This window comes from Homalodisca vitripennis, chromosome 6, assembly GCF_021130785.1.
Source record: "Homalodisca vitripennis isolate AUS2020 chromosome 6, UT_GWSS_2.1, whole genome shotgun sequence".
NCBI lineage: Eukaryota > Metazoa > Arthropoda > Insecta > Hemiptera > Cicadellidae > Homalodisca > Homalodisca vitripennis.
Window position 1 is genome coordinate 72,485,778 of NC_060212.1, and position 24,092 is coordinate 72,509,869.

At 32.9% G+C, this 24,092-nt stretch overlaps 1 protein-coding gene across 2 annotated transcripts in view; it reads left to right on the forward strand.

Annotated features, from left to right (window-relative positions):
- Positions 1-547: 547 nt before the first annotated feature.
- The window catches only part of LOC124364430 (UNC93-like protein MFSD11), a 47,741-nt gene continuing 24,196 nt past the window's right edge, over positions 548-24,092 (forward strand). Inside the window, exons 1-3 of one of the 2 annotated variants that reach the window (XM_046819924.1) lie at positions 548-673; positions 18,791-18,916; positions 22,837-23,025. In XM_046819924.1, the coding sequence (XP_046675880.1) occupies positions 22,927-23,025 (99 nt within the window). In that variant the 5' untranslated portion in view covers positions 548-673; positions 18,791-18,916; positions 22,837-22,926. Of the gene's footprint in view, positions 674-18,345; positions 18,463-18,790; positions 18,917-22,836; positions 23,026-24,092 lie in introns of those variants that run through there. The other variant, XM_046819923.1, reaches the window with a different exon arrangement.

The following is a 24,092-nucleotide window of genomic DNA, read 5'->3' on the forward strand; positions in this document are numbered from 1 at the left end:
TAAATGTTGTTATTTCGCCAATGCTTGAAATAAGAATGCTTTATTAATAAAGACCATCGTCTTACTACAGTCCATTAATATTATAAATCTTTATAAATTGTAACTCGAAAAATAGTATTTCTAATATATTGCTGAAAATAAGATACCAACATGTTATATTGTAATTATTGAATATCTATGCTATAAGATACATTCGTGGATATACAAAATATATGATACTTTGGTGTACATACACACATTACAGAATGCAACTTCACTATTTACTAGGGCCAGAGTGTATTTACTAGGTACACTTTCAACCTTCTTATATTATGATGACATTCTATATGAATCACTTCCTACAAAACACACACTGCTAAGAGAAGGTTGTATTATGGGTTTAACTTATTGTTAGTTAAGTTTTTGTATTATAAATTTCATCTGCTTTTCTTAATTAATGACTTCTTTTAGAAGACAGTTGCTGCATTAATTTAGCGAAGAAATAAAAAGGTTTTTACAACCCGTATCAATTATTCACTAAAACAGTTCATTCAGTTCGAATGGGTCGTGACCGAACGAGAAGCTCGTACCTGTACAAATGTAACCAACAATACTCACTCTGTTACCAACCATACTCACTCTGTAACCAGCCTTCTCCCAGTGACATTTATGGCGCTCCACGACACTCTGAGAGGTATTTAATATTAAAATATATACAACATTTAACGTATGATAAATTTCTGCCAATTATTTCATTCTATGCGAAAATTAGTTTCATCGTAACTTTATTAACTAGCGATATTTCCTAGCAATAAAATTGCTTCCTAGTGTTTTCACTCATGATAAAGCTTTATTTAAATCGTAACTTTATTAATTAGCGATATTTCCTAGCAATAAAATTGCTTCTAGTGTTTTCACTCTAGTGATTGGGGTTTTTCATCGTAACTTTTTTAGTTAGTCATATTTCCTAGCAATAAAATTTTCTCTAACATGTTTTCACTCATGATAAACGATATCTTTCATCGTAACTTTATTTATTAGTGATTTATTTTCAATTTTAAAATTGTTTCCTAGTGTTTTCACCATGATAAAGCTATTTTCATCGTAACTTTATTAGTTAGTGATATTTCCTAGCAAAAAATTGCTTCCCAGTGTTTTCACTCATGATAAAGCTATCTTAATCATCGTAACTTTATTAATTAGTGATATTTCCTAGCAACTAAAACTTGTTTCCTAGTGTTTTCACAAATTCATATTAAAATTTTACATCGTAACTTTATTAGTTAGTGATATTTTAAAAAAATAACAATTGCTTCCCATTGTACACTCATGATAAAGCTATTTCATGAACTTTATTAATTAGTGATATTTCCAAAATAAAATTGTTTCCTAGTGTTTTCATCATGATAAATATTTTCATGTAACTTTATTTAAAATATTTCTTAGAATTCTGCCTACTGCAAGTGATTCGCCCTAGTGATTGGGGTTTTGGGAGTTTTTTTTTTTCATTTCCATTCAGAAAACCTTTTCTCTAACATAGACCAAAAACGATACTCTTTAACATATTATATAACTCTAAAAGCTTTTATTCCTTTTTTGTTTTCATATATATTAAGATTTCAAGATGGCGTCCCTTAAACTTTGGAAAAGAAATGTTTATATGTGAGGTCATTTACAATAATGTTTGTTTACATCTTATACGATTTTCAGTTGGCAGACAAACAAAGTTTTAAGTATTATGTGTTTAGTGTGTTAAAGTGTTAAGGTTCTTATGCTTGGGTTCTTAATAGATTCAAACTAAAAGTGGAACAGGAACATTATTTACACATAGCTTGATAGAGTTCGTTACCTAGTCTTAAGCAATAAAACATTTCAAGATGGCAATCATCGCATTTGGACCAAATTTATATTCTAGGTATGTCACAGCATGAACAAAAATTGATACTTCTCTTTAAATTGTCATGCAATTTCAAGCTACATTTATTCTTCCTTATTTTCCGATACATGTTAAGGTTTCAAGATTAGTGGCCGTTTAGAGTTTTAAAATTATACCCGTTATAAGTGAAAATGTTACAAACGTAATTCGGAGTAATATTACAAAAATCAAATCCGCATTTTACAAGATAAATATGTGCCTATAAAAATTTTTGTCTGTAAGGTTTCATTCAGTAGTATGGAATTTCTAAATTAGACTGTTTGAAGAAGCTCCCCACAAATTCACCCAGTAGGAAAGATCTAGGTAGATCAGGTCGTAATACGCCGCCATCAGCACCTGACTTAGGCAGTATTTGGATAAAGATCTTAAAACATAAACGCCAGATGCTAATTTTGAACAAACTGAGTCAATTTGAACATTCCATGTCAAACCTCAATCAAGATATATTCCAAGGAATTTGAAGGAGTAGACTTCTTCTAATGTGGAGCCTTCCAGCATGATGGAAGGTCCGCACCCAACGTCCATTGGCGCAGGGCGAAATTCAGAAAATTAGATTTTGCGGAATTTGTTGTGAGGTTGAGGCTATGAAAGTGCTGGACACAGTGTTGTTAAAGTCAACAAAAGTTTTATGTTCCAAAACTTCTTTTGATTTTTCGTTAAAACAGAGTCGTGTCATCAGCATACTGCACGAGATTCTCGTACAGAAATAATGACTCATTGACATTGACATAGACCAGGAAAAGGATTTTACTGAGGATGGAGTCTTGGGGAACTCCATATCTCAAATCCATTAGACTTGAAAGGTGATTTGTAATTTGGACAGTCTGTGTTCTATGGCTTATAAATGATTTAATCCACAGCAGGGGCACACCTCGAATGCCATGAGATTCCAGTTTGTCAAGAAGCGTATTATGGTCAACACAGTCGAATGCTTTGGGTAAGTCGAGAAACACACTTATGGTGGGATTCCGACACTCTATCACCTCTACAATCATTTCGAACAGACTCACCACTGTGTTTACCGTCGATTTCCCCGTTCTGAAGCCAAATTGGTCTTCAGAGAGCTGGTTGTGTTTGCTAAGAAAACATAGCATTCTTGTCAATAATAGTTGTTCGAAAATCTTGCACACAGTTGGAAAAATAGAAACAGACCGATAATTATTAAGGGAGCATAGGTCTTCTTTTTAAAAAACGGGATTTACTTTAGCACTTTTCAGGAGAGATGGGAAAACTCCTGTTTGAAAAGACAGGTTTACTAGTTGAGTCCGAAGGCTCACAATATGCTTGTCACTTTTTTTAATCCATATAGACAATAAATTTAGATTGGTTCATTTTTTGGCCCGGAGCTGCTGAATATTTTTTTCTAAGCCTTCCTTAAGTGCAAGTGCCAGTATCATTGATTCTACTGGACTAAGTTTTCGCGTGTGAGTAACCTGGGGCTCTGACGGTCGAGTACAAGCAACAGACGCAAAAACTCTATTAAAGTCATGGGCGATCCCAGCTTCATCCTGCACCAAGCTATCTCCAATTTTAATTTTGATCTGTTTGTGAGCTTTATTTTTATTGTTAATAATGTCTCAAACTGTTTTAGAAACATTTTTAAAAGAAAGAATTTTTTTGAGACATCATATTATGTTTGCGCGGTTTGGATCACTTTTTGGTAAATTCTTTTGTATTTTTGGAAATAAATTTGGAAATTTTCAGTTGAATCTGATCTATAAATTTAGGTAATAAATTTTAGTTTATCTTTTGAAACCAATATTCCTTTCGTGATCCAAGTGTTTCTCGTCTTTTTGGCATATTTTAATGGTTTTCTTTTAAATACAAAGCAAGCAGAATTTAGCTGCACCTTGATGTGGATGGATCAGTCCACCTCTGTTTTTAATCTAACTATGTTTCTGGGGTGGATTAGGTCTATTTGTCATAAGATTGACACATCGCTCTTAGATGATTTTAGACGTAAGTGATCTAACTACGTAACCTGCGCCGTTCCCGATTAAATCACATGCAATAGTAGATAATGGCCCTAAAATATCAAAAAATTCTACTTCTTCGCCATCTTAAAAATTGATAGCTCTTCTTGGTGTAATGTTCTACATCCTGGTGTAAAAGAGTTTATATCTTCTATTTCATTCTGCCTGATTTTACCCCACATGAGGTAATTACCCCGCAACACTGGGTGTAACACTCATCCGTGTGTAGTTAAAAAAACTCTTCTTCATGCTCACGTAAATTAGCATAAAAACTAACGAAGAACCCTTTTAAAGGCCTCTCTGCTCTTAAGGGGTGTATCCAGTGTTTTCTTTTACCCTTTACATATTTACGGTACACATACACGGCCACTGCTATTTCCTCGACATACATTTTCAGACTGACTGTTGTTTTTAGTACATTACAAAACTGTCTTGGTCTCGGTCGAGGCTGTGGTCGTGCTGTTCCAGACCGGTACTGGTCTTGATCTTGGTGTTGGCCGTGGCGCGTTTACCCTAGGCACCGGCTGTGACTCGGTGCGCCTGAATTAGCACCCCCTGGACATAGCACCCCCTCGCTACTGACGTCATTTTGACGTCACGAAAGGGGGTGCTAAATCAGCACAGTGGCCGTGTCCAGGCCCTGAATAAGCACCCCCTTCGAATAAGGGGGTCCTAATTCAATATTGCTAACTTATCAATAATGAACGCCTTTATGAACAATGAAGGACAAAAACAAACGTCTTATTTAACAATAATAAACTGTTTTATTTATCATAAAGCTTAAATGTATTCACAATATATGTTAAAAAAACTAAATAAAGTGACTGGATTATCTGTAGTATATTAAGAATAATAAACAACAACAAAAATCGTAGAGTAATATTCAGAAAATAATGCTTTTATAGACAAAATCAAAGATAAGCGGTTTAATTGGAAATACATCTGATTGACGCTTGATTAAATTTTCGTAAATAAATATGTCCTAAAACAACAGATATTTAAATAAATTCATTCCACATCAAATATGTGATTCTATTCTATCCTTAGATAGGCCTGAAACATGTATTTCAAATGCTTTGCATAATAAATGACAAAAATAAAACAAATAGGGATAAGATACTCTAAAGGTGCTGTTAATTTATTTTTACGAACCGTGTTTTTTCACAGCAAAGATGCTCTTAATGAGTTATTTATTATTAATTTTATATAGTATTTGAGTAATTAGATTTGTGATACAATCCACGATCAGATTTATTCTTGTATACCTGCTGGATTTTAAGACATTCAAAGTTAATCAGATTTAATGGCCGCCATTTCGAAAGTATTAATGAATATTTTTTATAACTGGCCTTGTTACCACAAATATTTGATCCAAATTAGGTAGGATTTGTTTATTCGTTTTAAGATATTAAAACGAATTTGTCTATAAAAAACACATACAGACTGACAGATAGGAAACTAAGCACCGAAGATCTATTTCCATATTCTGAAATGCGTTTGCCATGACCTGAGCAGTTGCGGTATATAGACTTGTCCTAAGAATTACAGGACACTCTGTATATAAATTTATTATACAGAGTGTCCCACAACATCTACCAATATTTTCAGACATTATTCACGGACCAAAGGCAAAAACAATCATATTCACCTTTCTAAAACTCAACAATTACTCAAATAGCCACAATTTTCTTTTGTTTTTGTCTTTTTTTACTTTACTATTTATACTTGATGGATTGTTTGGGTTAAAATTTTGTATATACCTGTATAACCTTAAGGCTTACATAAAAAAATTAAATTTCTTACAAGCTTTATTTTCAAAATAGTGATTTCTAAAAAATCTTTAAGAGTAAATATTTTAAAACTGATATATGGTAAAAAATGTCTCAATTATTACACAATTTAATTAAAAATCCAACGACACCAAGTTTTAAAAATTGGTTGTGAAATAAGGGAGATAGTTTGTTTTTTAAAACCAATTACCAAACAATATCCGCCTTTATTATATGACAGCACTGAATGTGGGCTGCAACAATCAGCTGTTTTGATTTTAGCTGCTCTAATCAGGTGATTTTAACAGTACATTGCTGAACTGTGGTCATAATATCCTTAATTATTTCTGAATATGGGTTTCTTTTGATTAAGATGTCAGAAAAAACACTCTAATACATGTTGATTTCCTAGACCAAAATATAAATCAGTAGTTATTGTAGCTCTTTACTGTTGATCGCTTAATATTTCTATTTAATATTTTGTTTTTTAAATTGAAGACCTCAGACTTACTTCTGATCCTTAGCTTGTAAATGTATACAGAGTTTGCTATTGATTACGGTGGTAAACGTAGATGCTTAAATGTACCAGTAAAGATTGCTATTTGTTGCAGTTGTTAAGTTTGTTCTAACCGAGGTTTGAAGATTTTGTTCTACCCGGAAAATAAAACATTAAAAAACATAAAAGTTTACTGTATACAAAATGAAATATTATGTAATTTTGTTTAGTATTTTTTTAATTATTAATGAAGTAATATTTATGCTTCTATACATCTGTTGACTACCTAGTTTACAAATCAGTTATAAAAATTACAACGAGTTGAAAATTAGAGTGCAACTTTCTAATATAAATAGCCTTAAAATAAAAGTACAGATAAGCTGAAGTGTAATTTTTAATTTTACCTTTTTTTATACGCTTTATTAAAGACTTCACTGAGATTTCACTCTTCTTTTTACAATATTGTAAGAATGTTCATCCTTAAGTTTGACACTTCCAGATACATAGGGTTAGAAGTGCACGTGTGACTAATGTAACACACAATAGTGATTCTTTAACTGCATACAAAAAGGCGATGATTTTCAGTTGTTGTCCATACATCATTACCGTATTCTAGTTTATCTTTTCTCTTTACTTGTGTAAAATTATCCGTTACCTAGAGAGTATAATATGCCACACCTTGAGCCTGTACACTCAAACATTATTTTATTTCTTCTTATATTTTTTACGAAATTTCATCAAACAAATTTACTATACATAACAAGTTCTGTATTAAAATAGGAATAAAAACTGAGAATAACATTGATATTATTACTAGACCACTCGATGCGGCCATATCAGTTTTGGACAGTAGGGTCGGTAGTGCACGGACGGGTTTCGTCAGCTTCGTCAAAATTATGTGTGGACTTAGTCCTACAATCGATATTTACGGGTTGATTTTACTCTGTATATTTCATATTTGGTAGGTGGCCGATATATAACGAGCAACGATGTTAAGGCAAAAATAAGGAGTTTCTAGTTTGTATATGTTTACTAGCTGATACCCGCCCCTTCGTACGGAACTTTTGTAGAATAACTGGTATGTCATAGACATCTCCTTCATGTCTTTAAAAAAATGACATACTACTGATGAAATAAACTATGGTCATTGGAAGATATTCCAATTTTAACTTCAATGCAACATTCCATGGTTTTTTGAACTGATGTTCTAAAGTAATTACAAATCACAATCCCTCCTTTCCTATAGTACTGTAGGTAATAAAAACTTATGATCCACATTTAAAAATAGGGTTACTCATAAAAGGAGCAACAAAACATATATGTGAGAATATTTTAATGTAATAGTTGATCACACTTAATATGAAAGTCCCAATATGAATTCTATTATTCATTCTCGTAATATGGCACTAATTATCATCGATACCGTTAGAAAAAGTAATTTAATCGAGGGTATAATCCTTTACCAGGGGGATATATCTGCTAGAGGTAAGATGGACAGAAGTCAACCAAACATTTTTTTATATTAACTAGTTAGGAAGAAACCTTTGCGGATTAATATACTTCATCCTTAGCTACCAATGCCTCATCCATAAGTTTTTTATCAAAGTGTTAAGTTCATAAACTAATAATGCATCTTCAATTTATAGCCTCATGTGAAATATACCTTTCTTCCGACTCAGCTGGAAGGGATATTTTGTATTTGATGTTACTGTATATTATTCCTTTAATTATGAAGAATAGTTAGGCATGATTCTATAGAGGATATGTTACACGTAAGCAATAGTAATACTTATGGGCGTAACCTTGAGATATTTTTGTAAGTGCCATTCTACGGATTTTTATGTAGTGTTAAGTATATGGAGTTGTTCCATTGTGCAGATGATTCACGGTACGCCTATTAGTGCATAAAATAAAAATTATAATGCAGTTTTTACTGCAGATGGTTACGAGTAATAATTTCAGGGCAGGTACTGAAAATTTATTTCTGTAATAAATGACAAGTCAAAAACTGTAATTTTCATGCTTCATCTGTTTAATTCCATAAAAACTAATTTTGAAATTTAATTAAAATTAAATATGAAACAAAAATGCCGAAAAGAAACATTCTATACTGTGACAGTGAACTATTTAGCCTAAAATACGAGCCTAAATTGTTTACAAAATTATATTTGTTTTTTAAATTTGAGTTAACTAAACTATAAAAATAACACTCCATTTCTGTGAAGCTATTAAATGAAATAAATAGTTTAATTATGGATTCATATACAAATAAAATAGTTTTAATTATATCTAGAAACATGTTTCATTGAGTTTTCACGATTGGATTAAGCTTGAACTGTTAATGCTCAGTGAATACCCTTAACTAGACTATGAGGAGATTTTCCATTGGTATGGACGCCCAGTACGCAATGCCTGTACAATAAAAATGACACAGCATAGATAGTAAACGAATTGTGTATAAAAACCATAATTACATTTTACCTTCCGTAATATTCCAAAAATCAACTCAAAAATAGCTTTTACTTTCACAAAAATGTACAACTGTAGATAAAGCAGTAAATATCTTATATTGAAGAGGAAAACAAATGATGGTATTTTTATAGTATTCTTATAGTTGATATGAAAGAACTTAATATACAATAATACAAATCTTATATCTTAAAAGAATGAATCCATAGATCTAAATTAAGACAGCTAATTAAAATTAAAAACAAAAGCAGCATTCATCATTTATCATAGTTTCAATTTGTCTCTGATTACTGTATACTCGTAATTAAAAAACGTGAAGGGGAAAGAGCCTACATGGGCTTTAATATTATCTGTGCGTAGAGAATTTTATGTTTTTTAGCAGTGCGTTAATTAATTTTACAAACGTATTAACTGAAAGAATCAACTGAAATAGAATAAATGAAGGATTTGATTTAATTAATTATTGTAATAGGTGATATTTAGAAAAGTAAGAAAGCAAAGTCTTGAGTGAAAATTGTTACAAAAATATGACAATGCGTGTGAGAGGGAGGAGTGCTAAGGTCTATTAGCCTTGTTAGTCGGAGCATTATTATGTAATATTAAGTCTATGGTAATTTTGAAGAAAAAGTAGGCATATTTGATTATTATATTATTGAATCGTTTATCGGAAATTGCAAAACAATCGTAGATAGTAGCTTATAAGTGGCAGCGTCACAAAAATCCAGATAACAACTATTATATTTATGATTAAATTGAATATGTAAAAGATAAATATCCTTTTTGCTGGTTGAATGCTGGGGGATGCTAATTCAGTGACTGAGCCATGTCCATGCGCTGAATAAGCACCCCCTTGGAACAGGGGGGTGTTAATTCAGGGCTTCGACCATGTCCATGCGCTGAATAAGCACTCCCTTGTAGTCGGGGGGTGCTAATTCAGTGCCTGGTCCGTGTCCGTGCGCTGAATTAGCACCCTCCTGCCGTGACGTCAGAGCCCGAGGGGGTGCTTATTCCAGGGGGTGCTAAAGCAGCGTCCCCTGTGACTCGAGGGACTGGCATGACTCACGCTCTGCCGCCGCCATCTTTGTTCGGTCTACCGTCTACGGCCGGCTTCACTTAGTGGCGCACTTGACCTGTCTATGTAATTCTGTGGCCGCTGATCCTTAGGTATCTACCAAGATTCGGTTGAGATCCTTATAAAGAAACTGTTAAATCCATCAGTAATAGAGAGAGTCTGGGTAAAACACGTTGATGATAACCACGTCTCGAAAATGAGCTGCGTTACGTTATAATTGACAAATATTATCCTATTTCAGTCTCCTCCTTTTGTGTCGTTCAAAGCAACATATAGTTCTTCTTAAGAGATCCGTCATTGTTAATTCGGTCTTTGTTGACAGTTCTCTGAAGGCATCCCCTGCTCAACAATAACATGTCACAGTTCCTACAGGTTAAGAAAGATGTCCTTCGCCCCTAACATCAGCCTGATTTTAGAATAAAATCAGTTTTTTATTTCTGGGCCTCTACTGTAATGTAACTTCCCTTCAAAACTCATGCAACATAAATGTGATATTTTGAGATAACAGCAACACATGAAGTTAAATGCGATTAATTTCTCGCAAATAAGTTGAGACTAATCTGTAAAAATCATTTTTATTTAGAAATCAATTATTATTAATGGGAATTTATAGAGGCTATAAATACCATTTATCTTACACTGTAAAAATCACTCAGACAGCCACACAGATGTTTTAAACTATTCATATTTCGTACGTTTATTGAGTGATTGTTGAAATTTGTAACTATGGTTATTACACTTTCGGCAAAATACCATTCAAAATTCTACAAAAGTAAGCGTGACTTTTAAAAAATCTAAAGTGTAAGCAAAATTTACTGGGGAAAAACAATATCAGTTCACAAGAAATACATTACATAAATAATGTTTAAAAGAAATTCTGTTTTTATACCTACAAGTTTCAAATCAGTGATAATGGAGTAAACCCATCCCGATACCCTGCAATTTTCCGTCACAAAAGAAGTCTTTCAATTGACACGAATACTCTAAATCTCAATGATGAACCCAATCGAAAAGATCAGAAATCTCCGTCAACAAAGAAAGGTTTTGCTGCAGTTACCTTTGAAATCTCAGTCATCCCGTCCCAGACACCATTCAAAGGATCAGGACTTATCCGTCGACAAAGGTAATTTTAACAGAATTTTCACTCTAAATCTCAGTGATCGGCCCGGACGTCATACGAAGGGCCAGACATTTTCCGTCCACGAAGAAGATTTTAGCTCCAGTTACACTCGAAATCTCAGTGATCGGCCCAGACTTCATACGAAGGGCCAGAAATTTTACGTCCAGAGAGAAGATTTTAGTTCCAGTTACACTCGAAATCTCAGTGATCGGCCCTGACGTCATACGAAGGGCCAGAAATTTTCCGTCCACAAAGAAGATTTTAGCTCCAGTTACACTTGAAATCTCAGTGATCGGCCCTGATGTCATACGAAGGGCCAGAAATTTTCCGTCCACAAAGAAGATTTTAGCTCCAGTTACACTCGAAATCTCAGTGATCGGCCCGGACGTCATACGAAGGGCCAGAAATTTTCCGTCCACAAAGAAGATTTTAGCTCCAGTTACACTCGAAATCTCAGTGATCGGCCCGGACGTCATACGAAGGGCCAGAAATTTTCCGTCCACAAAGAAGATTTTAGCTCCAGTTACACTCGAAATCTCAGTGATCGGCCCGGACTTCATACGAAGGGCCAGAAATTATACGTCGACAAAGAAAATGTTAGCTCCAGTTACACTCGAAATCTCAGTGATCGGCCCGGACTTCATACGAAGGCCCAGAAATTTTCCGTCCACAAAGAAGATTTTAGCTCCACTTACACTCGAAATCTCAGTGATCGGCCCTGACGTCATACGAAGGCCCAGAAATTTTCCGTCCACAAAGAAGATTTTGGCTCCAGTTACACTTGAAATCTCAGTGATCGGCTCGGACGTCATACCAAGGGCCAATAATTTCTGTCAACAAATAAGGTTTTTGTGAGACAAACATTCACAATCTCAGACATCACCCCAGACTTCATTGAAAACAACTGAATTCGTGAAAACATGAAAACATATTCTCCCCAGTATTAACCCTGACTAAAAACTTTAAATTTTGGTAAACTTTTGATGAAATATTATTCAAATTCTGTACTAGCTTAGTTGACTCAAGTATATACTATACTTGGGGGGTGGCGGGGGGTAGATCCTAAATAAAAATATGGGATAATATTTATTGTTTTTATTTCCAAACTTTCCATGAGAATTGAACTAAATAATCTGTAGAATTTAAAAAGTTCTAAAGTAAGTAAAAGTATTAAGTTCTTTCTATTCTGGTTGTCTGATACGGAACATTTTATTAATCGTATAGGTAAAAAATTTACATATGTATTCTACGGCCAATGATACTTTCAGAAGTAAGTGTATTGGACTAAATTCAGGTTACAGTGCATCTTCAGTTACTCAGAATTTCAAAATTACAAAAACAAACTGTATTTGATGGACGAAAATACTGATAGGATATTTTTAACAGAGTAATTTAAATAATTAAACTTTTGCTCCAGCTACTGGCATATATGATAAAACATGTACAGTATATTATAGTTATTTTTAAAACATGTACAGTATATTATAGTTATTTACACCTTGATGGTGAAGTGAAAAGTTCATCAATAATGTACGTCCGGTGAGTACTAAAAGTGATTTCCTCTCTAATTATAGAGATGATTTTACTATGGATCAAACAATGAGAATAAAAGACGAAGGGGCAGTAGATGACTGGCGGAGTTTGGTTCTGTTATTGGGTAGGCAGGTCTATCACTTCTGATGGTGACATGGTTTATCTCTAGTAGGTTATTCTCTCGCAGTAATGTCTTCTCCACCTTGCCCTGGAGTAGGCATGTCTTGTGCGCCCTTGTCGACATTGCAGTTTCTCGACCGTCATGAAGATAAAAGTAAGCATAATCAGAATTTACATCTATCAACCTTTTTACGTCTTCCACTAAAAAATAATATTTATAGTAACGATTTTGTTGCTTCATGTAAACTGGGCCGGAATTCATAAGCCAAGTCGGTGTTGACACTCTGCTACCAGATCGCCTAGTATGTCCATACATTGTCTCAAGAGGGCTGCAGTGTGTGTGTCTAGGACTTCAAAGATTTTACCCAAAACTAATTCTCGTTTAGAAATATCTGAATTTTAATTTTTTAGAGTTAGCTGTACAGTTTTCCACACAACCCCATTATAGCGCTCTACCTTCCTATTGTCTTAAGGATTGTAGAATCTATGTGACTAGTGGCAATCCCGTTGCCGCATAAGTACTCCTTTATTTCTTGTGACGGAAATGAGGTTCCTCGGTCAGAATGTATGAATGTAAAGTGTAATGTAAAGTAATATTGTAAATATTTGCTTGAACTTTGATATTACAGTTTCTGATGAATTATCTGGGATAGGAAATGCAAATGGGAATCTTGAACTCTTGTTCTCAATAAGAATGTAGTAGTTTCTTAAAGAACACGACAAGTGCCCTTTAAATTGAACATTAAGTCGTTCAAATGGAGTTGGTGATTTTATTATTCTTCTTTCAGTTGCGCAGAATCTGGGGTTTTACTTCTGCTCAAAATTTATAAAACATTTTTTGTTTCCTGATTTAATTTCTTCTAGGATGTACGAGTATGGAAAATTCTTACTTCTGACCCAGTGATACATTCGAGTTTCACCTGCATGACATAGTAAGTTATGGAAACTTTTAAGCTGAGCAAGTTTTTCATTAATAGAATTACAAATTCCGGCACGTGTTAAGGTGTCTGCAGCAAGATTTTCTCTGCCAGGCCTACAAATGATGTCATAGCTGTAACATAAAAGTTCAAGTCACCACCTCAAGATCTTATCATTCTTTATTTTTCCAGACAATTTTGAATGAAACATAAAGAAAACAGATTTCTAATCTGGAACCAACTTAAAGTGCCTCCCGATGTCTAGTGTTAATGTTATACCAACCATTAATGTTATACTTGCAAGATAGTGGTGCATCTTCTGAACAGCCTCTATGATAGCATAGCCTTCTTTTTGTACAGAACTATGCTTCAATTTACTTGAATTGAGACCTCTTGAAAAGAACACCAATGTACGACCGTCTTCAGTTAGCGTTGCTCCTATTTGTAGTATCAGAAGCAACTGTTTCTACAGTAAATGGCTGATCAGGGCAAATAAGGAACATATATGCATTTTCACCCTCATTTTTAAGCTCGTTGAAAACAGGAATAGCCTTTGGCGTCAGGGGAACCCATTCTTTTTAAGTGGCTCGATCTTATCTGAAAATCTGGATATAAATCTAGAAAAATAATAAAATTTGCCAATAGTTCTCCTAATTGAAGCAGTATCTATAGGAAGAGATAGGTGTTTTAGCAGAATAATACGGCCAAGGTGTGGTTTGATCACGCGAATACAGATTGGTGACCCAGAAAATTAATTATGGTAATTGAAAACGAACTATTAGTTTTGTTAACTAAAATATGTTTTGTCACAGCTTACATGAATCTGTCTAGATTTTTATTGTGGTTATATTGAAGTCTAGCTAAATATTGTAACGTCAACTAGATAAGCGAATGTATCGTTAAGATTCGCTTAACGCTAAATTATTTCATCTATGACACGCTGGAATGCAGCTCTCATAGTGACACAAAAGGTAGTCTTTAAAATTGATGCAGTCATCCACATGCTTCAAAATCCGCAAAATCTTTATCTTCTTCTCTCATTGGTATCTGATTATATGCATATAAACATCAACGAGATTGAACTTATTTATAGTAAGAGAGTAATCAATGACCATTCGACGTTTATGATTACTGGACGATGTGACGAGATCTTGTTCTCGCCATGGTGATGTACTACGTTAAATTCCTTTAACAGATTAGATATTGCAGTGGAAATAAATTTACAGTCTAATTCGGAATAAGAAAGGGATCTAATAGATATCGTCTTACAGTCTGAGGTAAGATGTGGAAATAGTGAAGCAGGTTTAACTTTAGCTGCAGCCAGTCAACTAACAGTAAGAGGACTATTGGATCCACCTAGGTACGAACTAGAAAGTTTTGAGTGCCGAGCAAGTAAGTCATGCCCAATCATTACATCTTTACATAAACTTGGGAGAATAGAGAGAGATATATATCATTATAAACATTACCTAGTAGTATAATTCAGTAGAATTTAATAATCTTATATTTTCCTCTACGAACTTGTACAGTTGGACATGGAATCATAAGAGCCGTGTTGCTGTATACTTTGACATTGAATGGTAAAATTAATTGTCCCCCCTCCATGGTGCGGGGTCTCTAAGAGTCTAGTTGCGGCCCTGACATTAAAGTCTTGTCTTTGTGTGTGACCATATTGCTGATTACAAATGTTTGCCTATTATGTTTGCTTCGTTTTTACCACAATTTCCCGCTCAGTGCTTGTACTGTTTGTAAGTAGAGAGCAAGTGCTGCATGTTATCTTCTTCTAGAGATACACACGGAACTCCGTATTATATATAGGTGTAAATATAGGTAAATATTTATGCAATTTTATCTAGATTAAAACTTTTAAAATTCCCAATTGTTTCCACATTTTACAAAGTAGTACAAATTAATTAGCCTGTATATATTTTATGCAGTCTTTTACTTTACGAACAATACTTACTATACTTACTTACTACAACTTTACAACTGTTGAAATATGTTTCTTCCCATAAGCGATGCCTCAACCAAATGTTTTTCAAATATCGGTATCTTTTTCCCCCTTTTTTATAACCAATACAATTGTTTAAATAATAAATATTAAGTAGAAAATAGCTTATTAGCGCGTTTTTAGAACAAGAGAGTTACGAAACAGTTATTCAAAAATACTTAATATTCCAACATGTTTTTTTTTTTTTCAACCGTTTTATACTTGGTATAGTCGTTTTTTGTAGTAAAGTTTCAAATTGAGTTTTAACGTACTGTCTGTTAAAACGGATATTTCAATAAAAATTCCCTTTTCTGTATTTAAATGTAATACAATTAAGATTGTGCAGTATAATGCAATATAAATACACTATTAAATTTTATTTTATTTCACTTATAGTACAAAAACAATATTTTTATCGCTAATAGTTTATAGTAAATAGATAGGCTGAAGCTCTCATTCCATGATTTATCGCCAGCACAATAAACCACATCTCGTGACTTTTAAAACGGTTTTTTTCTCACAGTTGTTTGTTTACATATTGTTTCAAGTTTTTAATTCAATATATAGGAGTACTATATATTGTGAAAATAAATAACATAGCATTTTTATGTATATGTAAATTATGGTTAGACTTACTGTGACCCTGCAGAAAGCACTAGCGAAGGAGTCCGTTGATGGAGCCTTTCAGTGACGTATCTTCAACTAACCAATAAGCACAATGAGGCGTTACCAAGTTGTTTCCTAGTTTTGAGGCATAATTTATGCCAGCCAGAATATAAAACCTGGATGTCCGAGTATAAGTGGCCAAACAACATTCGTATATTTTACAGTTCGACAGAAGTCATTGAAAATAGCGCGTGATTGTCCCTTTACCGGTTTTTAATAAATATTTTGTAAACAGTCACAAATGCAAACACACAATACAACAACTATGATTTAGGATTAATATTGATCAACAGGTGATTTCTGAGTCTACATGTGTGTGCAAGCCTAAGAGGAATAAATATGTAACTAGCATTAACAAAGAGTATGTCTTCTTTCATATAAGCCAAATCTCAACATGATGATGAAGACTATTATGAAGAGTGAAGACATATATCAAATCTCTTCAAAGTTTTTAATTGTTCAGTATTTGGTAGACATAAAATAATGTTCTAAATTACTTTTAAGTATAGGCTAAATGATTAATAAAGAACCTAATGTATCAAAAATTATAATAACAGTTAGTAGTAGTGTGTGCGCGCGCGCGCGGGTGTGTGTTTGTGTGTGTTAAAGCAATATACAATACAATACAAGCAATACAAATATCTCATTATCTTGTAATTTTACCAATTTCTAAAATGGTTAAAATTTGGTATATCCGTAACGATTAAACTTTTTTCACTACAGCTATTTAACGCTAAAACAATTTCATACACTAGTCTACATTTTAATAATGACTACTGGTAATCAGTTTTACGAAGTTACCAGTGAAACTATACAATTTCTTATCGCTATTAAGATAACGAACCTGTAACTAGCTAGTCGGGCTTCGAACTGTAACCTATTTTATAAAATACATATTACATGTATTGATAGATCCCTCATATATTTCTGATCAGACCCCCTAGAACTTTATTCTGTTATGTGATATGTACTATCTTGAGGACTTTTTTTCGTTCATCGAGCAGTGTCGATTAATTTGATTATACCAATCACAATAAAGATTTTAAGTCATTGAATGTTGTAATTTAAAATGATACAAACATTGAAATAACCATTCTTCTTTTATGGAAAAACATTTTCCCACACATGCACATTATAAAAAAATAATGAAATACATATCTGCTAAGTAAAATAAAATACATACAATGAATGAAATACATAAAAGTCTATCTCCTATAATGTATTCATAGACTTTATATAAAACCGTTTTTCTTAATCGGAATAGTAGTAAAAGACAACGCACCACTGAAATATGTGTTTGATAATTAATTATGCAGGTTATAATTATCTTTTGATCATATTACTAGTGTTGTCAACGAAATATCCTGGATTCATGATTTTGTATACAAACTTAATAATTATAAAACTAACTAACCAAATGTTTTAATAAATTATAATCTTCACTAAACAGGTATAACAGCCAACACGATGTAAAGGTAGTTGCACAATTTGAATACGAGTATCTCGAAATTTCAATTGAGATTATTCTTTAACTCTGTAAAAACTGGAAAACTTAGATATTAATCATTAGTGTTCATTGAAATTATAAATAACTGAAGTTTATTATTACTACTGAAGATGAAAGTATAACGATTTCAACTCACTGATCATGATATACAGTCAAAACAGCTGTTGATGAGTTGAGCACTAAGGCTTTATATTCTGATAGGTATTGTCCAAATATTGTTTTTTACATATTTTGGTCCTCCTCCGTAGACTAATGGTTATAGTCTAGGCTCTCTAACTGAGAGGTCACGGGTTCAAATCCCGTGGAGGGCCAAATTTGTAATGACACGAAACAGTGTGTGTGGACTTTCAAAATAAAGCAGTGTACATCGGAGCCTACATAGGTGAAGCTGAGGCTTAAAAGAGAGAAATAAAACATATTTTTACAGTGGTCACCTGCTATTCGATGTGACAGCCCTGTGCTACTCTGCAATTGGCTATTACACAAAGGACTTCTTTTGTGGCATTTGTATAGTGCACATGCTGTCATAATAGACTGTACGATATCATTCATTATAGTGCTGCAGTGAAAGTGTTAATCATTTTAGTATTATCTGACACATTTTATGGCGAATCATGAATAAATTACGAATAAACGTTGGTACTACAACTGCGAATAAACGACTGTGGAGGATTTAAACTTCAAACAAAAGAATTATCTATTTCTCCATGACACTATCGCGCTTTTCGTTATGCGAACCACGCCTTTGTGATAACAGTAAACATAGCAAATGGTTGCCTGCATTTTCTAATTTCTAGCTCAGTGTTGGTTAGTCATGTCTTGATAGTTGCAAGACTTACTTGCTTGAAGTTCGTATCTTGTTTAATACTGAATAGCGAAATGATCTTTTACCGAGGTACACACGACTGCTCATAGGTAAATATGTGTGTCCTTTTATAAAGTTGTCTTATTTTGGGAATACTAGATTAATATTTAAAATGATTTAACCGACTAAGTGTATAGTTTAATTTTACAAGCTTTATTATTCTATAACATTGACAGTAAGAAGACCGACATAAACTATATTACTAAAATCGACTTTAGGGAGTATATAATAGTATTACTGCACTCAATTAATATAATTCACCTAAATTCAATTGAAAAGTGTATCTATTATTTACAACCATATTTTAGTCAGCTAGTTTGGCACATCACATATTATCTTAACCAATTTGGCCTAATGTTTGTTTCATTTATTTGGCAGTGTTCGGATTGGATGGACATTCGGTATAACAGGATATTGAAAATGAATGGTTCAATGGAATAGACTAATTCCTACTTTCCATTGAGGGGATCGACATCTCGATACCAACTGTGTTTACAGCTTGCTGTAAGTATTTATTATGTTTTTGAAGTGAAAACTTCTTTAGGCGCGTTGAGCGTTTTGGTAGAGGGTAAAATCCTCGGTTCGCGTCACCGACATGCTAATGATACTAACCTGCATGAAAAAGTCAGTCTCGCTGTGTTTTTTAACCGTAGACTTGGCCGCGGACTACTAACCTGCATGAAAAAGTCAGTCTCGCTGTGTTAAAACTGTCCCGGCGGAGTATGAAAACAGACTGCGAAAATCAGTGACCTTTACGGCTTCCTCTCGCGATTTAAAAGTGAAGCCAATGTCATACAATTCTGTAAGATGCGTCAAATTAAAGCTCTTAATATTGGCAACCTATTGGTTACATTTTTAAATATTAAAAAAATTTCGAAATAATTTTGATTATTGTTTACATTTTACATAGCGTTTACAATGACAAGAAAAAAGTAATAAGCGAGGATTTTTTTTTATTTTTTGGTCAGACAAAATTTGTCAGCGAGAAAGTTGTGTGAAAATAGATGAATATTTTTTTGTAATTTATCATTTTTTTTATTGGAAGTTTTGTTTAGCCTGTAGTAGCGTATGAAGTGATGAGTGAACGTTTCTGCCGGAACTGTAGTTGGCGCATTGGCTCACTGATACCGTATTAACTCAATAAATTAGTTTATTGTGCAATAAAAATACCTTTACGAAAGAACCAAGTTACTTTAACTAATTTATTAGTCTTAAAAATATTGTGGGTTTAATTGTTATTGCAATTATATACTTTATCCGTAGTTATACAGATAAATGAATAATGAAAACAACGAATATATTTTTAAACATTTTTAATATTTGTACGAATATTTGTATTTAAAATTTAGCATTATTCATTTTAATTATGTTTTTTATATTTAACCTCTTCATCATGAAATGAGTATTATTACGGTATAAGATTTATCTTACTAGCGTGGTAAAATAGATTTCTAGTTATTTGACAATATTTTTTCGTGGATTTTAAAATTGGAAAATTAAAAAAATGTTATAATAATTTTAGATTTTATGAAATATGTTCATTTATTGTTTTTATTAAGATATTGTTAAGATAATTGTATATTAATTATTTTTTCAACCACTTTGTATTTATATTTTGTTCATGATTTGTTTAACCCATCATATGTAACTAATAAATAAAACATAAAAAATTTCATATAATTTTTGCATATAGTTTTAATTACTCTCAACTTAATAGTTCCGTTTTCACTTCTATCGGCAGTCCCACGACTGCTACTGTTTTTTTTATAAATTGATAAGATCAAGTTTTTATTAAAAAAACTATATTATTTAAAGTATTTTATGAAATATTCCTTATCACTAAAAGGTACTTTCGTAAGTTTTTCAGTGAGGAAGGGTTAAGTTGACGAAATACTAGCAGTAGCAAACTTGGGTAATATATTCTACCTCTAATCCATAACTACCGTTTTACCTCTCAGAGTAGGCTCCAATCTCAAGGTACGGTACAGAATTGAAACTGATCTAAACGAAAGTTATGATCTTTTAAGAAAACTTGCCTAAGGTTTTTATATATTAAACAAAAAATACAAAATTTAATTACTCTAAGAGGAATTATAAGCATTGAAAGCTTTTGAAAGTAAAACTGTTATAGCTTCAGAGATTAGTAAGTTTATAATAATAAAAACTTATAACATGAGAACACATTTTTAAATGAATGTTTAAAAAATATTTAAAACTGCCTAAGAAAATAAACATATATAAAATATACTACTTAAGGAAATTAACATGTTTTATAAATGAGATACCTGTTATTTCTCCTTTCATACACATACAGTTGACTGTAAAAAAATTAATATCCTTATGTTCACCGTTTTTCTTATAAGACGCCTCTACATTATACTTTAAATGCCGACACTCCTAATAATTTTATAAATGCGAAAGAGACTTTGTTTATTTTTTCGCAAACCTATTCACCTTCATGTACTTGCATTTTACTTGGACGTTCTTAAGGTCCCTGGTATGAATAGGTCTGTTCTTATTTCGAATCTCCCTCCGGACTAAACCTCACTGTTCTTTAAAATAGCGAAAAATCCCATCTTGATCTCTAAATTTTCAAAATATTAATTGAAAGGGTGTGTGTTAAGTGCAAAACACTGTTCTGTGTAAACATTATTTTATGAAGTACAGTACAACCATATTTTTAATTAATTTAACCACTATTTCCAATTTATTTATACTATGAAAGCATAGAGTAAGCTTGATAGTAAAATACACTTCTTGCTGAAACCTTTCCTCCAACTGCTGATGAGCACGGAATAAGACAAATCCAGATAAGAAAGTTAAACGTTTTAGTAACTGTACATGTTTAGCATATTTATATTAAGTATTACATATAAAAAGCACAGTTACTATGTAGCCTTTTCTATAAATTATAAAGGCTGTTGTAAAACCTATCTTAGTTATCTTTTGAAAAATAGGCTTCTAGAGTTGTTATTTTTCTTGATCAGGAAACATGGCAAATCAACTATGGGACACAAAATACTAAAATTACAATGACCATAAAGTTAGTGTTTACTGATTTTCATGACCTTGGCAACACGGTAAACTCGTCAATTTCTGGTGGAACTCTTGTATTTCTCTTCAGAAAGGGGAAAATTTGCTTAACTTAATAAAAATTATCTCAACGAAAGAACCGATTCCACCACTTCACCCTATCACTCAAATGAATCTCTATTATTTTGAAATATAATCATGCAGCAACTATATTATGAAGAGTACACGCTTATTCTGCTCTAGTAATTGATCAATTGGATAAATTTGAGTTGCCGATGTAATCTGTCGATCCTGCACATAGTTTTGTCCTCGATTGAGGCGCAAGATTACGACAATAACTGGGAATCTCTCAGTAAAAAAGATACGTTATTTGTCTACCAGACATCTTCTCATTATGAAACTTGAGAATAAAAATTAAGAAATGCAAAAGTATGTTAATAACGTTTTTAATGAAAGAGTTTCTATTCTATAAATTAATTTTTCAAAAGAGAACCTGCAAGAACTGTGTTTGTATTATTAAAAATGTTGTTTGTTATTGTATAGTGGTGACTAATCAAGAGACCGTTTCGCTATAAGCCGACAGTAAGTTAAAGTAACTCTTGTTTTAAACTTATCCTAATACTCATTTAATGTATGTGTCAACTATGTTAGGAAAACATTTCAGGTACCTTAATTTATAAAATTAATAATTTACATTATGCATTCCAACAAGCTATGAAGGATCAATGTAAATGTGATGATAATTGTAAAGAATTGCACGTGACATAGCTATGGTGATAAAGGTTGATTCAATATGAATATTGAGCTTAGCTAAAATTCACCTTTCTCTTAGTGCAGCGTCTGAAAAACTCGGTTGCTCCACCATGCTTAGAGATCGTGTCAGTAACATTTGAGTGCACTCATTTGTGCACCTGATGAGAATGCCAATTAATTCACATAGACTATACTATATTTTGTAATCTAGGTGCCTCGGATGTGGAAACTATATAAATTGTTCTTTTAAACATCTTCGTCGTCGAATTTATTTCGAAGGTAGACGAACATGACTCCAGATTCTAGGATTCAAGTCTGTAACAGCATCAGATTCCAGACGCTGCGCCAAGAGGAAGGTGTAAAGAATTTGTTACAGTCAATATTCAAAACTGCGATCCACTTTTTATTCTTCCAGTGCCACAGCTATCCAAAAGATAATTATTCTGTGTTACATGTTTTATCTACTATCCGAGATGAATCTTTATTTTCAAGGGTGATTATACGAGGATAAGATTATAATTGTAATTTTAGTTTTAGAGGCTTAATTGACTTACTGATAGTGTTTCAACAAATGACATGTGTAAGGCTAATTAATTAGTCACAACTAATTTTATTTCAGAGTACTATTTATTTTTCAGATCCAAAAAGGCTCTGTTTACTAGGATAGCTTTCTTAACATAAGAGCTAAATAACGTAAGATTGAAGTAACTGCGCCGATCTCACACAAGATGTTGATCCCCATCAGCAGAGAACTCACCTGTATCCTGTGCCTGAGTTTGTCTTTTATGATCTTGTTTTCTTCTGACGGTACCATGCAAAATATGCAGGTTTGTGTAGTATTGGAACAAGGTATAGAATATGTTAAAAAGCTTCTATTACAAACAGTATTGTTTATTAGAGTCTGGTTAATTAATTGGATGTATTATACAAATAAACAATGGTAGTAAACATTGCATTAAATTCCAAAATGCACTAGAAAATGAATAAAATTTCAAATATGTTTTTAGTGTAAGGTAGAAAATGTTTAAAATACTGCGTTACTGTTCACAACTAACACTTTGATAGTGTTTAACTTTAAGGTTACCTATGTATTTTATTTCTTTATCAGACACTGTTCAGACTACATTTATGAAATTGGTGTCATAACATAATATATGCGACAATTTACAGGCCGATAAGACTCTGATATTCGTAAATTTTAAGTATCAAAAGAAGGGAATGCGTGTATTTTAAGTAACGTGATAAGCTTTATCAAGAATCAGCGTGAGATAGTTGTCAAAGCCACGCTCAGCTGTTAATGTAACCGGAAGTATTCATGCTGAGAAACTGTATTACTTATATCTATTCTCACCATCTCGGTCCTACACATGCCATCAATGCGTGTATTTTAAGTAACGTGATAAGCTTTATCATGAATCAGCGTGAGATAGTTGTCAAAGCCGCGCTCAGCTGTTAATGTAACCGGAAGTATTCATGCTGAGAAACTGTATTACTTATATCTATTCTCACCATCTCGGTCCTACACCTGCCATCAATGCGTGTATTTTAAGTAACGTGATAAGCTTTATCATGAATCAGCGTGAGATAGTTGTCAAAGCCACGCTCATCTGTTAATGTAACCGGAAGTATTCATGCTGAGAAACTGTATTACTTATATCTATTCTCACCATCTCGGTCCTACACCTGCCATCAATGCGTGTATTTTAAGTAACGTGATAAGCTTTATCATGAATCAGCGTGAGATAGTTGTCAAAACCGCGCTCAACTGTTAATGTAACCGGAAGTATTCATGCTGAGAAACTGTATTACTTATATCTATTCTCACCATCTCGGTCCTACACATGCCATCAATGCGTGTATTTTAAGTAACGTGATAAGCTTTATCATGAATCAG